This window comes from Patella vulgata, chromosome 5, assembly GCF_932274485.2.
Source record: "Patella vulgata chromosome 5, xgPatVulg1.2, whole genome shotgun sequence".
In the NCBI taxonomy this organism is placed as follows: Eukaryota; Metazoa; Mollusca; class Gastropoda; family Patellidae; genus Patella; species Patella vulgata.
The window spans coordinates 27872247-27888847 of record NC_065883.2 but is presented as its reverse complement, the minus strand read 5'-3'; the positions used below and the strand labels follow the sequence as shown (position 1 = coordinate 27888847).

At 34.9% G+C, this 16601-nt stretch overlaps 2 protein-coding genes across 2 annotated transcripts; one reads left to right on the top strand and one right to left on the bottom strand.

Moving 5' to 3' along the window:
- Positions 1–176: 176 nt before the first annotated feature.
- Positions 177–7876, top strand: LOC126821411 (putative ankyrin repeat protein RBE_0997). The gene is made up of 8 exons (XM_050549832.1): positions 177–722; positions 2040–2237; positions 3078–3175; positions 3640–3763; positions 4381–4581; positions 4887–5005; positions 6472–6595; positions 6855–7876. Exons 2-8 carry the CDS (start codon positions 2054–2056, stop codon positions 7169–7171), a joined length of 1167 nt encoding a protein of 388 aa, XP_050405789.1. The 5' UTR covers positions 177–722; positions 2040–2053; the 3' UTR covers positions 7172–7876.
- Positions 7877–7903: 27 nt separating this feature from the next.
- On the bottom strand, positions 7904–14177 carry LOC126821408 (glycoprotein 3-alpha-L-fucosyltransferase A). The gene is made up of 2 exons (XM_050549830.2): positions 13139–14177; positions 7904–11164 (listed from the first exon to the last, which is right to left on the bottom strand). The coding sequence occupies exon 2, from the start codon at positions 11150–11152 to the stop codon at positions 9959–9961; it is 1194 nt and encodes a 397-aa protein (XP_050405787.1). The 5' UTR covers positions 11153–11164; positions 13139–14177; the 3' UTR covers positions 7904–9958.
- Between the last annotated feature and the right edge of the window lie 2424 nt (positions 14178–16601).

The following is a 16601-nucleotide window of genomic DNA, read 5'->3' as shown; positions in this document are numbered from 1 at the left end:
CATATGAGGACTTGAAAGACTTTAACGATTTATCTTACAGTACGCAAATTTAAGGATAATTCACATCAAATCTTATATTTAATGTGCGATGAATATTATATACAATGAAATAAATTGAACTTCTTACAAAGGGAACTTACTCTGTTTAATGGTTTTATTATCTCCCCTCCGCAGCTTTCCTTTAGTAGAATTTTGACAATTTCGAGATAAACCAAAGTTGAATCTCACATTATTGTCATTCATTTAATCTCACGTCGACTGTTGGGTTTTAATTGAGATATTAATGTTATCAAAATTTATTTTTTACAAAACAAAAATGTCCTGAAGAAACCAATAAATAATCAAAAATGCGTCATTTCTATATTTAGAATGACTTTCAGCACAGTTGGTCTCCCACCATACTTTATTAGGCTATGAATTTATATTTATCTGTAACTATTGATCCGTATCAGTTGCCATATAAGGTATTTCTGTTCATAGATTTTATAAATGAACGTAGTTTGTCTGCAGATTTAGAAAGAAGATTTACTTTATATGGACATGGTGCTGCAGTGACACCATATTACTAATAATAGTGAGGATGAAATCGACATTCATTGGATGTTGCTAAGATCAGGTTAATATTTTGATAATTTCATGAAGTATTTACTTGAAGAAATCAACATGTTGCCATTATCTTCAACAAAGTTAGAATGGTTAACTACTCAACAGTATATTAACAGGTAGGTTTTTTTTTTGTAACTTATCATATACAATGTAACATTGTAGCCCTATAAATCATTAAATGATCAATTTATTGAGGGCCTTTAGTGTCAGTAAGATAAATCTGGTTATTTAGATGTGATAAAGGTTGCATGAATCAAACTATATAGGGAGGCCTATGGGTAGGCATGCTCTGTAGATATTATGGTTATGCAAGTCATGGGTTAAAGATACATTATGTAAGATTTAGATGAAGAGCTGACCGTTCTTGCTATAATAGTTCGAAAATAGATAATGTAAAATGAATAATTTGAAAAATTCATTCAAATCACTCTATTGCGAGCGAAGATATTAGCTTTTGAAGGTTAGACAAGCCGTGTGCAATAATTTTAACTACCGTACTGGTTGTTCGAAAATAAGTCTCACTCCTCCATTTTTAGCTTAAATCAAAATATGGCTGAAATGTTCTAATCTATTTACCGGTAATATCGGAGAAATCCGATGCCATCAAGACTTGATTATGGCCTGGATAACTTAATTAATGTCTAATTAATAATTAAGAAAACATTTCAGGCCTATAGAAAGACCCGCAATAGACAGATTTAGCTCTTGCATAATGTATGTTTAATCTTTAATGTGTAGGGTAATTGCCTGACTAACCATGAACATTTTCTCAGGCATGAGCTCGTTTCATTCTTACTATTTGTCCCAAAATGACCTAGTTTATGTCTAGTTTGTTACACCCTATTTCTCTTTCCCTCTTTCTCTGCACAAATTGAAGAGAGGGTAATAATGTTCCGAATCATAGCTGATTTCAATTCCTGATGGGTTTATTTATCTTGTTTTATACCAGAAATTGTATGTTGTAGAACATGTATCTAAACCGACATCTTTATGATTCAACATTCACATTACCTAGAATTGTTTGAGGGTTGTTATAAGAGCTTAGATAAAGAGTTGACAGTTCTCGCTATAATAGTTAAAAAATAGAATAGGCTGAACTTCAGTCAAATTGACTCAAATTGCTCCACTCTGAACCGGTATGATAAAAAAAAACAGAGTCTCGATTATCCATTTTTACGTTAAATAATTTTTCAAAAGATGTATTCCAATCCGCTTATATTATAGTTAATTAATAATTTAGATAACATTTCAGGCCTAAAGAAAGACCTGCAATAGGCAGATTTAGCTCTTGCATAATGTATGTTTAAGTGTTTGAAACACATTTTTCACCCTGTGTATGGCAATGTCAAGTTTTTAATTTATGCTTCGTTCCTTCTTTCTTTAACAGTAGGATGTTAAACCCCATTTCATTTCCTTCTTTCTTTATCCTTCAGTTTTTTTGGTATAAATGAGAGTACCAAACATTAGACAGAAAATGGAATGGGAATCGGGAGAACCAATATTATCTGACAGTTCTTTTGTCGAGATACCAGAAGAAAGTGAGGTGATATTTCAGGGGATTAGATATAATGATGTTGCTATGGTTACCAGACAGATTAATCAAGGTGTTGATGTCAATGTTAAACATACTGGTAAGTAAAAAAAAAAGCGATTATAAACAAACAGCAGTATAGTGGGACAAAATTAAAAATGAAATTAAATGGGGTTTTTAAAGTCTTACTTTTCTGTGGCCACTGGTCTAATACAGAGAAACATCCACCATGTAGATTGCTACAGGTGAAATTTTGACAGTGGTGCCAAGGCCTACTCATACTTTGATTTTCAACTATAAGAGGTTCTTTAACATGCTGCCAAAAGTATACCTAGACGCATTTCCTTGTCATGCCCACCTGCACCACTGGGGGGGGAGATGGGGGGATGGCTGAATGGTTAGCATGTGCGCACTGTACCAAAAAGTCTGTCATTGAGTCAACTGGTGTGGTTTCGATTCCCTGCTTGTACGTGACAAGGAGTAGGGTCGCCTGTCCAACCTCGTGGGTTTTCTCCGGATCCTCCGGTTTGCTACCACTGATAAAGACCCTTAAGCGCAAGCAAATTTTTGAAATAAAATTAAACCATATCTTAATCTCGAAATGACCTAGTTTGTGTTGAGTGGACATTAAACCCCATTTCTCTCTCTCTCTCTCTCTCTCTCTCTCTCCTGCACCACTGACCAGAGGATACCAGACTGGATAATCAGAACAAAACTTCCTTGGCCAACACCAAGATGAACTATGGACATCCCGGTTAGTGAACCACCACAATACTCAGATGTAAAAAAATTATGGGTTCCAGTTTTATGGTGGAAATATTTAGTTTTGTATTTCCAAATGTTTTATGATTTACGTTTATATGTTATTTTTCTGTAGATTTGGTTTGAACTACTTTTTCATTCTTTTTGAGAAAATAATTATATGTTTTATTTTTCTCAGGCGAACCATGTTATTTAAAGCTACCATATCTATATAGACAGATTAGATTATCCAGTTATACACCTCTACATATAGCAGTTTTATATTCTGATGTTAAGGTACATTAAGTTGTCAGATATAAACCTAGACAACCCCTGCACCCTAGTGGTGTGCAGAGGTTTGGTGATGCCCTGTTCTAATTGATTGAGTGTTAGCCCTCCAAGACTCAAGTATAGAGCCTAGTACTGAGAAATGTGACAAAAGGCATTTTAAATATGTAAAATAGATGAAATAGACATTTTGTTCAAATTAATCAGGACAGATGCAACCATGTGAACATTAAGAATTTCAAATTAAAAAAACTCTTTGATTGGATGCAGCGGGCCATCACTCTGCCCCCCTAAAGCACAATACTAGTAGTTTTATCATGTTACTGGTTTAGATACACACTGAAAAATAGACTTGTTTAAGGATATGAACTTATTCAAAAGAAATTACATATATTTAGATATAAGTATTTTATGAACACAAATAGTTGATCTTATTACCCCGAATGGAACATCTCTTTAATTTTTTTCTTCAGTTGATTGACTATTTGTTAAGTAATGGCAGTAATATTAATATTGGAGATGGTACCAATAGAACACCTCTCTATCTAGCTACTGCTGTTGGACGACTAGATGTTATAGACTTTCTACTCACAAAGGGTAAGTTTGGTTAGACATACATTTCATAGATAGATTTTAAATCTGCCCTGCTCTGTTATATCATACTTTTTATCAGCCACTAAAATTTTAGTTATTGATGCTTATGTAGCATTTGAAGATTTGCCTAAGGTCGCTTTGCATAAAAGTCATGTTCTTTCCAAAATATGCTCCAAATGGCCTCCCCAAAGAGGAATGTGTTCGAGTAATTGACAATTTTGCGCGACATATGCAAGTTTGCCTCCAACGCCACAGTGGCCATTTGGAGCATATTTTGGAAAGAACATGACTTTTATGCAAAGCGACAAAGATAACTGAAACTTTGGGGAATGACCATGCACAGACTGAAATTTGCTGGATCTTTGTAGGATTTAATAAAAAATTTATGGGTCATGTTTTTTGGGGTCACCCTGTGATATGCATGTGTATATAATGAGGATGTAGCCAGTTATACAAAGAAAATGAAAGGTGGTGGTGGTAATGTGTGCAGTGTGCATTAAGATGGTTGCTCATACAGCAACTACTACCAAAAGATGTTTTACATAAACAGCACTACCAATTAATTGTGCATTTAACATTGATTTTTGTAAATGAGCATTTGTCTTTCCATTCATTTTCAGGAGCAGACCCAGATATCCAGTCATCTAGTAAACGCACTGCTATAATGGAAGCTATATGTAGACAAGATTTGCCAGGTGTACAGAGGCTTATAGCATCTGGCTGTAATTTGGATTTAGTAGATATTAAAGGTAGCAGTGTTTTGTATTTTGCTATAACTGCCAGGGGAGCTAACTTACATATTATATCTGCTCTTTTAGATGGTAAGTATAATTATAGTATGTATCTAGTAATTAAAGGGCCATTTAAAAGTCCTGACCTGGGCTCTAAAATACTAAACTAGCTCATTCAAGCAGCTTAAATTTTATTTTAGAATTTTATCACATCACAAAGAACTTTTTAGTTGCAACCAATGTCATTCTGTGCACATTTTGCAATGGTTTGTTGGGATAAGGTGTGAAATATTACAACAACCATCTTGCAGAGTAATTACCTTTGACAATAAAGACCTGATATAATCTTATGAAATTTAATTAGTGATGTATAAATTATTTTGTACATTCTTTAGCTGGTGCTGATGTCAATAAAACAAATGGTAAAGGAGCACCTGTTTTAATGGTGGCTGTGGCTTTAAAACAAGCAGAAATAGTTCAACTGTTATATAATGCTGGTGCTGATATAAATATGGTATGTTAATAATCCAATTAACAATTGGTACATTTTTATATGCCCACATATATGCCGTCGCCTCTGTCCGTACGTCCACAATTTGTTTGTGGACATTCTACAGGTCACAATTTTTATCCGATTTTGAGGAAACTTGAAATATAGGTCTATCTCCTAAAGATCTCTGTTTCTTTCGACATTGGCAAATATCAGACCATAACTGCATGGATTATGGCCCCTAATTGTACGAAAAATCACGTTTTCAGCTGGTGGACACTCTAGAGCTCACAAGTTTCATCTGATTGATGAAACTTGATATGCATGTTTATAACCCAAAGATCTTGGTTCCTGTCGATATATGTTTGCATATCGGATCGTAATTCCTGAATTATAGCCCCTGATTGTAGGGAAAATCACATTTTTAGCTTGTGGTCCCTCTAGAGGTCACAATTATTACCAGATTTAAAAAAAAACGGCCGAATATATCACAAAATGGCCAACCTTCGCACGCAGATAGTGTAAAAATGTGGTATATCAAAATTGTGGACACCCTAAATGAAACTTGAAATAGATGTTTATAACCCAAAGATCTTGGTTCCATTTCGCACATATCGGATCGTAACTCCCTGAATTGTGGCCCTTGACTGTACGAAAAATCGCGTTCTTAGCTTGTGATCTCTCTAGAGGTCACAATTTTAATTCGATTTTTAAAACCATTTGAATATATCACCATTACACCGTAATTTCGGTTGAGTCTGAATTTCAAACCAAAACTGCCAGACGAAATGGCCGCCCCGCGTACGCAAATAGTGTAAATATAATATGAAACTTTAAATTTATGCTTATATCACGAAGGTCTTGGTTCCTTTCGATAATCGCGCATATCAGAATGTAACTTCCTGGATTATGGCCCCTGATTGTTAGAAAAATGCCATTTTTAGCTTGTGGACCTGCTAGAATTTAAAGATCAGTATGTAGAATTCTACTACAAGCCATTCCACATATAAATGAAATGAAATGGGGTTTAACATCCTACTGTTCTGCTCCGAACTGGGCTAATGAAGATGGGCATACGCCATACAGTGTGCTATGTGGGAAATTTTGCCCAGACAGCGGCACTACCTCCTACTCTTATATCAGATTCCAACTTCAAGGGATCTTTTACGTGCATGCCAATGTGTACATAGGTCCTTGGTTTTTCTTCCCATCCGAACGACTAGACAGCTGTCCTTGTCCGGGGAACCACGTCGGAAAATCTGGATGTACTTTCTCGGCCAATTCAGGGATCAAACATCCGACCTCCAGACTTGTGAGCCAGCGTCTTACCCACTTAGTCACCGTGACCCCCACTCCACATATAATAAACATAATCATAGGACTTAAAATAACTGTATTGCATTTCCATACAAAAATAAAATCTAGGTATAGTATTATTAAACGTTATTGTAGTGAGGAGATGATAACATTAAGTATTTCCTTTATAACAGAAAGACAGCTCTGGACGTACAGCTTTTCATTATACTGCTGAAGACAATGGTTCCAGACGATCAACCAAAATCATGAATTTTTTATTAAGTCATGGTGCCGACCCAGACTCCCCAGATAAAAAAGGTAAAATTCTCTTTTTATATCACTGTTTTAGTTCCTGGAACAAAGAAAAACTTTGTACATTTTTCAAGCCCAATTCTTACACTTTCAGTGACTGAATATATAGGTTTTGTACACATTGGGGCAAAATGCTCTATATTTGAACTTGATATCTGACATTCTTAAATTGATTGCTGTGATTTGGACTAATGAAGCTCTAGTGCCAATCCCTCCTCATTTCATAATAGAATTACTTTGTTAGTTGTCATATCATATTTTACAGGAATGACACCTTTACACAAAGCTGTGAAATTTGGAAATCTACGACTTGTTGAGCGTTTATTAAAGGCAGACTGTGACCGAACTTATGATATTTTAACAGCCCCGAGAATTGTGTATCTGTGTGGAGTTCTACCCAAATTTAAGACGTGGCTACATAATGAGTTATATACCCCACGTGATTTGATGAGATTAAGTCGAAGTATCATCAGAAAATCATTAGTTAATGCCGACAGTTTGGCGAAAGTTAATAATTTGGATATTCCAAAAACACTTCAAGATTTTCTTTTATCCAAATATTACGATGAGATAGAACTGTGATACTGTTGTAGGTCTACAATTTGATGCAAGCTGTGTAGACTAGAATATGGTTATCTGTAAGACAATTTGTATTGCCACTAATACTATTAAGTCACCCTACATTTTCAAGATGTTTGAGATAATTATTATAAGAAGGTTTCGATATGCCACTTTATTATATAGTGATAAATAATATATTCCTGTATAATTTGTTATGTGGCCCGAGTCACAGTGGCTCAGAGAGTTATGCACTGACTCACTTATCTGAAGCTCAGGGATTGAAATCCCGATGTTGGCAGTGAAAATACCCCAGGGGTTTTCCGGTGTTGTATCCCCTTTGTCATTGGTGCAGGGCAAAGGGCCTGGCAAGGAACAGTGTCTAATAGTTCCTGTATAAACATTGGCCTGCACCTAAAAGACCCCTTGATTGTTGGAATTCGAAGTAAGTGTAAGCCGTAGCAAAAATTGACCTCATAGCACTAATCCCCTGCTTTAGTTTAAAACAATATAAAACACATACAGAAAGTTCAAAAAGCCAAGAGTGGGATATAACGAATTCTGTGAATGAATGTCAACTTGGGTGTGGGTATTTAAAGAACTATTTTTTTAACCTCAATATCAGGTGACCATATAGAAATAATAGTTTTATGTATTTATACAATTTTTGCTCAGTACTTTTACTAATACAATTTGTAAAATACATCAATTAAAGATTTGTTAACAAAATCATTACTCTTTATTGAATTTTGTCTGCTTCAGCAGAAATGAGATGTGACAGAAGATATAAAAGTCGGATATAACAAAAACAAGATCATCTTGACGATGGGATCAAAATGACTTTTTCATCAAGATTGAAGTGGCTAAATCCCTATTCTTTAGCACCTAGATTTTCATTCAACCATTTCTGTTTTTATTGTAATTTCTAATCAGTTATGTTCAGCGAAATACGCAAAGAGTCCAAATTGAATGGCAGTCTTTGGCATCTGGTTATTCCAGTCCACACCGGTAGTATTTTCCTGTGGGGTATGTATAGTCGTGTCATTATAATTGGCACTCGAAAGCATTCTGGAACACGATTCGTGTCCCAATTTTAGAATTTTCATTTTGTCTTAAATATTGGATATCAGAAGCCCATCTTTTCAGGTGAGATAACAACATCAATATTGATTGAAATTGACCATTAAGTCGTGTTTGCATTGTAGAAAACTGTGGGTGATATTGAGTTAGAGACTTGCCTCCTTTAAAGGATTTGTTAAAAATCTGAAAAGTACGTCCTGATTTAATTGAACGAAAAAGAACCTGATCAAAATCGATAGTGAGACAGGATACGCCTAGTCATCCCTCAGAAAATATTGAAAAATAGACTGCCGGAATGCACATTTTCGAGATAAATAGAACTGTTTTTTACTCAAAAACACTTAAAATTATAAAAATCACTGCCTGAAGAAATGCAATAATTGAATAATAAAGTGCAGACTGCTATCAGAACACCCAAGCATAATGATTTAGATGCAAACTATTGTATTATTATGAGTAAGGAACAATATTCAACAAAATATCTTATCATCAATCGGTTTGCTATAAATTCTTGAATTCGGGTATATTGTAGAAAAGCGATCGGCCACATTGCCCGCTCCCGTGGAAACTTATTACAGCCATGTTGCGGAGACGCTTGTCGACCATTGTCTCTCTACTCCGGCTGTGCTAACCGGGAGAGTTAGAGCTATCTGCTGATTTTTTTTTTAATTCAACAAACGCCATTTTCACAACAGAATCAATTAATCATGAAGATCTTTGACCGTTTCCAGTTTCAGATTGGCCCAGTCTATTATTCTCTTTGCTTGGCGGAACTCTCGGTCTAAGTCTTCCATGTTTAGATCATAGCTTTTTGCCAACGCAGAGACATTCTTAAAGTCCAGAAACTTCTCTAAATTTGGATCAAGCGAAGCAAGTGACCGGATTCCGCAACGACTGTGTCCAGATACGTCCTGTTGCCTAATTACTAGCTTATCCCACGAGAGAGGAAAGTGTCAAATGAACAACCGAACGGAGTAAGTGATTCGAAGTGAAGGAATTTTCTCGCTGCGTTGAACCTATACCCCAAAACTTTGAGGATCTTAAAAAACACTTCTCAAGTGGTTCACGTGTTAGTATTTATATTAGGTTTACAGGAGAGAGAGAGAGAGAGAGATGGGTTTTAACGTCCACTCGACACAAACTAGGTCATTTCGGGATTAACATTTCATTAATTCGCTTGCGCCTAGGGGGTCTTTAGCAGTGGGAGGAAAACGCAGGACCTGGAGAAAATCCACGAGGTTGGACAAGCGGGGATTCGGAACCACGCTACTTGACTCAATGGCAAACCTTATGGTGCAACGCCGCACGCGTTAACCATTTGGCCACCCAGCCCTCTCCCCGGTTTACAGCAGGATGAGTCTGGTAAGAAATCACACTGACTACAACATGCAAATCTATGACTGAGTGGGATTTAATCACTGTAGAAGGTATTGATTACCGAAACATATCACAAATATTTTATTTTATTTTTTTAAAAATTATTTAAGGAGGGGGGGGGGGGGCAAACAGAGGGCAGACCCGATTCGGGATCTTCTTGGGATACAGAACAATTCTTTCTAGAGTATAGTGAACTTTGATCCCAGTTATTTAATTCCAATCCGTTTCTCACCTTGGTATTATTATATCTACTGACACTACTGGAAGAGAATCGGTTTCAGACCAGTTATTTGGCCCTGAGTTAGAAATTGGAAACAGACCAGTATTTGATAATCTCTCGTATCCAACAGAAATCTAATAATCTATTTGCAAAATTGGCTTGTTTTTCTTTTTGGACGCAATCACATCAATATATTGTCGTTGTAATTCTGATTCATCAGTTATATATGCTTCTAAATCTGGCGGCTCAAAACAGGTATTCAACCAATCACTGATGTTGGAAATTGTTCGTCCATATACGTTTATATCATGTAATTTCCGGCACATCTCACAGAATGCTATTTTTCTGATATTGTCACCAGAAATAAACAATGATTTTTTATGTAAATATTCGGAATAAGCAGCATCATTCTCGTCCAGATATTGTAAATAGATGGCAAGTTCCCTCACGGAGGAAAAATCCGCTGTATTTATGTATGTTCCGGGTGGATAAAACCTTGAGTAATCTCCCCCTCCTCTAACAATGGCGACAACGTCTAGATTCTGGGTTCTGAAGAACTTCTCTGTAATGTAATCTTTACAAAACGAATTTTCAAAAGCTAAGTAAAATTTGTACTTCTTATTTATCTCGTCAAAACATTTCTTTCTACATGGAAATGTTCCACACTTCCCATAAATATCCACCTGAAAATAATCCTGTAGTTGTTTCACATATTGTCGCCTCTTCCCACGAGTTTCACAATTACTTACTGACCAGGCTATCAGTCCAGTTTTTAATTTAATAATGTCACCATAATTTCTTCTTTTAAATCCCTTCATTTCACGATTTCTGGATACCGAATAAGGGTGAATGACGTCGGAATCAAAGCGATATGTCATCGTCCAATTAAAAAGGTTGAACCAATCATTGGATGCCCAAACGTGGGACTTGTAATGAAAAGGAGGTTCCAAACCAAAAAATATCCACGTCTGCTTTGGGTGTCGTTTTGGAGGGGAAACATCGGGTAGATTTACGGCATGAAAGATGACAGCATCGCTCGACTTTATAGTGGATGGAGTTGTTGGTACCAGTTTGCAGCTTTTTACAGCACAGTTAGAGAAGAAAACTTTACCGAGGGGTATCGTATCTTGAGTCCAATATGGCTGATTGAACCAGACAACATTTTTAACAACTTGATACTGTTTGGATCTTATATCAAAGTTTGTTTTACTGTTTTCTTCAGGTGAATATTGTTGAGCTAATTTATGTTTAAAACTCTGGTCGAGTTCTTTGTAGAAATACCCACGAGTGAGCTGACACACTAAAAGTATTAAGAACAATATCATCATAATGAGAGTTGTCTGAAAAAAATAACAAATAGTTATCATTAATGAAGGAAGATATGATACATTTTTTTTTAAAAAAAGAAATGATTATATTTATTTTTAAAAAAATAAATGATTACATTTATTTTAAAAAAACTAGTTCATTTATTTTAAAAAAAAACTAGTTCATTTATTTTATAAAATGATTTCATTTATTTTTAAAATGATTATGTCTATTTCTTTAGAATGATTACGTTTAATTTAAGAATATAAGTAATGAATTTATTTTTTTCTATTTTTTTTTTAAATATTACAGTTAATATTTGTTTAAAAATATTTATTGAAAACAAAATTATGATTACGTTAATTGTAAAAAAATGATTACATTATTGTAAAAAGAAAGTGAAGATTACGACTTATTTTAAAAAGAATACGATTACACTAATTGTAAAAATGATTACATTTATTGTAAAAGAAAATGAGTATAAAATGAATATACTCATTGTAAGAAATTATTACATTTATTGTAAAAATATGATTCTATTTATTGTAAAAAGGATTACATTTGATGTAAAAAGTGAGTACATTCATTGTAAGAAATGATTACATTTATTGTTTTAAAAAATGATTACATTTATTGCTAAAAATGATTTCATTTATCGTAATAAATATTGACTACATTTATTTATAAAAGTGAATACATTTATTGTAAAAATGATTATATTTATTTTAGAAGTGATTATATTTATTCTTAAAAAATGATTGTATTTATTTTTAAAAAAATGATTATATTAATTTTAAAAAAATGATTACATGTATATTTATTGTAAAAAAATGATTAAATTTATCGTAAAAATGATTAAATTTATCGTAAAAAATGATTAAATTTGTTGTAAAACAATTATTAAATATATTGTACTCTTCAAAAAAAGAAACGCATAGTGAAATTTCATCGTCGGTATACCCTCGCTCTACCATAGCCTCGCTGCAACGAGACACGTCGCTGAACCAAATTGTTCTCCAGCGTGGCCATACCCTGTGTCTGATCCTATTGAAGTCGGATTTGACGGTGTCGACGAGTCAAAACAACAGATCTAACGTCGGGACGTCTGTCTCGTTATCCGGCTTCACGTAGGCGGTTACGGACAGTCTGGCTTGAGATCCTACGCCGTCCGGGAATTGCTGCTGCAGTAGAGGGCAAAGCCCCCCTCAAAAGCTTCGCCCTCCTCCCCTCCCTTGTGAAAAAATTGTCGACCATAATAACAATAGATATATATTGTCCGTCAATTTTACAGCACCCCTGAGAACTTCCCGCCCCCTCGTTGCTCTGAGCTAGTTACGGCCCTGTCGGTACCTATCCCAAAGTGAGAGAGATAGTACTCGGGTAACCATTGAGCAGCCTGGCTACATCTGTCTGGGATTCATGTGCTTGTAACCGCCCGTAGCGTTGTTGTGTTGGTCTTTGTTCATACGTGGCATTACTTGGCTCGTTGAATGTCTACATGAACAACTTATTTTGAAACCGAGAACCCCTGGATTTTAAAGGCCTTAGATTTGGGTTTCATGCGAAAAAGCGTGCGAAGTTAATGAACTCGTATGTTTTGGTGCAATCAATCGAAAACACATTTCGGCCAAAAGTATGACCAGTCATAATTAGTGACCCCACAGTTAAAACCAATAATCTTTTTTTAAAATCCTAACATAATGACGTTAAAAACAAGTCAGATTTATGGAAACAACGACCCAGTTCAAATAAAACAATGATGAAAATTGGGCTATGCGGCTGAACAGTAACCTGTATAGCATAGACTTATATCCTGTGTATTTCCAGTTTAATCAACAAACGCCAATTGAACAATTTTAAGGTATATAAATATATGGTTTTAGATATTCTTTTCAACGCCCACCTCAACATACAAACAAGCTGCTTGAGATCTTCACATAAATAAACATTTACTTAAAGATTGTAATTAAAGTACTTATTATACAATTTATAAATTAGTTACTTACTTAGTTTGCTTATACTCGCATATATCCTAGGTTATAACTGTCCGTTGAGTGTCGGGTCTATTATTAATAAAGCTTTAAACATATTATATTATATTACCAGCCAGAGAGAGAATAAGAAAGGGGTAGGTATATTTGCTGAAAGGACAGTTCACTACTATTATGCAGGTCTGAATGAAATTGTTATTTTATACAGAGTTCGTGTGCGTACACACGATCTGTAGGGATAGTTTCTAATATATTGAATATTATGGTCTCGGGCAACCAGAAGTCTTCAACGTACATACAATATTTGTCTAAATCAGTGGTTCTCGACCTTTTTTAGCCAACGGCACACCTTGGAACACATGAAAAAATAGCGGCACACCTGGCTAAATATGTATGAAAAATATTTGAATTTTGCAAAATAAAAATATGGTAAGTCAGACGGCATACAACCGTAGATAGAGACTAACCATAGACACATATAGAATGACTCGAACTAAATAAAGAAAAACACAGCTATGAACTTCTCAGCAGGCACCAGTGAATACTCAGTTGGGATCACAACAATCGTAAAGTTGTATTCCGTGTCACACTTTAATTTGTCGATCCAAGTGTATGTCGATTTAAAGTTGATTGAGTATATGTCTGTGGTATATTTAAGTAAATCCACAAAATTGTCATAACAAAATTTCCCACCAATTGGACAAATTAATACAGAAAGAATACAAGAACATATCACGAATTCCATTGTATTGGACATTATGTGGTTGTCACCTGAACAGCTTTAGACAATATTATAAAGAGCCAACACCCATATAGCTAATATTTATCAATCTTGGTTAACTAGTTGATCATTGCACTCAACGTTTAAACTTATTGAACTGTAAACGTTAGGTCAATTTTTTTTATTGAGTTATGTGCACTCCAAAATGAAGTACGTTACACGTGTCTATAATTGTATCTTACTTCGGCTTATTAAAAAGATAATATGTGAACTTTACAAATTCTAAGGATAATATCTAAATCTAAACAAAACCTTTGACTATTTAATAAGCATTTTAAGTATATATGTTACAGTCAATGTCTACAATCAGGCAATGTGTACAATGCCTTTGTAACCCCAACCCTAACCCCCCACCCCAACCCTTAACCCTAACCCGGCAATGTACACATTGACTTGTATATTTCAGGCATTGTACACATTGCCTTATTGTAGACATTGACTGTCACATATATACAAACAAGCTATTTTCATTATCTTTCTTTAAAGTAATTTAAAGTCTCTGACCGTCATACGAATCACTGCAAAATACAATGGTTCAATCCCTTTCAATATTTACAAACATGTAATGAATTCGAAATTTATCGGCACCCATTGCCGAGGATGTATGGCACATTATCAAAAGCAATCATTAGCTATTACTGGACCTCTTTTAGTCCGATTGAACCCAAGCCGGGAGATTATCCACCGTTGCTATTATAATATATTTTTTCTTAAATTGAATGTTAAAGGGCGTATAGCTCTATTTTTTAGAACCGCGAAATAGACAAAAATGGTTCTAAAACACATATCAATTTAATATGAATGTATGTAAAGTGATTTATATTCAATTTTTGAAAAAAAAATATTGTTATTTCTAATCAATTATGTTCGGTGAAATACGTAAAAAGTTCAAACTGAACGGCAGTCGTTTACGTCTGCTTATAGTGCATTCTACGCGGTCTTTTTTAAATATTAAATAAATATTATCAGCCTCTACTAATAATTACTTCCACATTGTGTTTTAGGATATGTTTTCATTTGTTCATTACAAAATGGTACCCGAAACCATAGGGTACACGATTCGTGTACTAATTATAAAATGTTAATTGTGTCTTACATATTGGATATCAAGATCCTATAGTTTCACGGCAAGATAACAACATCAATAGTCATTTAATTGACCAATATTGAATTTAATTTGTGTTTTTAAATTCGAATATTATGGAAAATATCGAGTTAGAGACTTAGTTCCTTTAAATAAGAAAAGTGAACTTTCTCGGGGTAGCCCTTCTCGATTTGTGTGTTACACAGGGTCGGATTAAGATTGCCTGGGGCGACTGACTGGAAGTGTCACTGGGGCCCTTGCATCAACAGTGAAAACGGGGCATATTCTGGTAATTGTCCGTCACACTCACACAAATACAATTTATATGTCAGTATGGTATATATATTTAGGTATATTTATTTGGCACAAACCTACAAAAAATGATAAATGACACATTATAATACAAACAAATATTAGAACTAATTTGAAGTCCTCTTTAATGTTAGTGCCTCCGGCTATAGCCCAGTCAGCGCCCCACCCTCCTTTTAATCAGGCTCTGTATGACATAATATAATGAAACATCTTTTTTGAATATTATATAAGTCATCATCCAATACTCGAGTCACGGCCTATATAGCATGCACAGAATAGTATCACGCACAGTTTTACTAACTTAAAAATTGCAATTCGTTGAAGTTACTTATCCACTATGGTATATCATTCATTATAAATTTTGCGTGTCATTGTCGGTGTTTAATAAATTTCTATTTGATTGGAGTATGAAGGTTACATTGACTATGTAAAGGTAGATAACTGTAACAATCCCCAAATCTGGATACACGCACTAAATATTTGCATGGGTGTCCGTTTCTAATCATGTATTAAGAAACCCCGTTAGCCACTTGAATTTTCAAAAAGGCCGCAATTTTCCAAGACGGCTGACATTTTTGGCTTTTTTTTTACAGAATTATACCCAATGGACCGGTTGTGGGAATTATGATACGCATTCACGTGTTTTGAATCACTGGTGTCTTTTAAAAACAAATAATATGAAAATACAAAACAATGGGTCAATTTCACCAATACAGAAGTAACGATCATTAATAATGTACTAATTATGAATTCAATCGCATAAATTCATACAGATGAATGGTGAAATTGGAATTTGTAAAAGATCTTACATGTCAAATGACTATTTTGACTAAGATATCATTCTATAAATAAGTAAAAACGTAAATCTCTGTAAGTCTTTGGCTGTAACAAATTACCCAACCTATTTTATATGGACTCTGGAGGTCGTTTTATCCCCATATTTGGGGTTTCCAACCGGTATATTTTTTAACCATTTCAAGAAAATGTTTCTCATTATGAATAAAAGTGACATTTATGTGTAGAGTAGTAATAGAATATAGATGGTGAGACGTCGGCGCACTGTATCGGTACTGATGGGTCTTCCGTGTTTTCCCACTGTCTGATGTGCTGTCTCAGATGCCTGTGTGAAGGGATTCTGCACGTGCTGTCGCACAACATGGCGGTCTTATCGCCTTGTGGTTACCCTTGGTCTACCAGTTCGGGACCGATCATCCGTGGTGTTGGGGGCCCGAAAGCGTTGCTGAAACCAGAAGAAGGTCCAAACATTGACCTGGAAGTGATTGGCAATGGCTTGGGCAGTG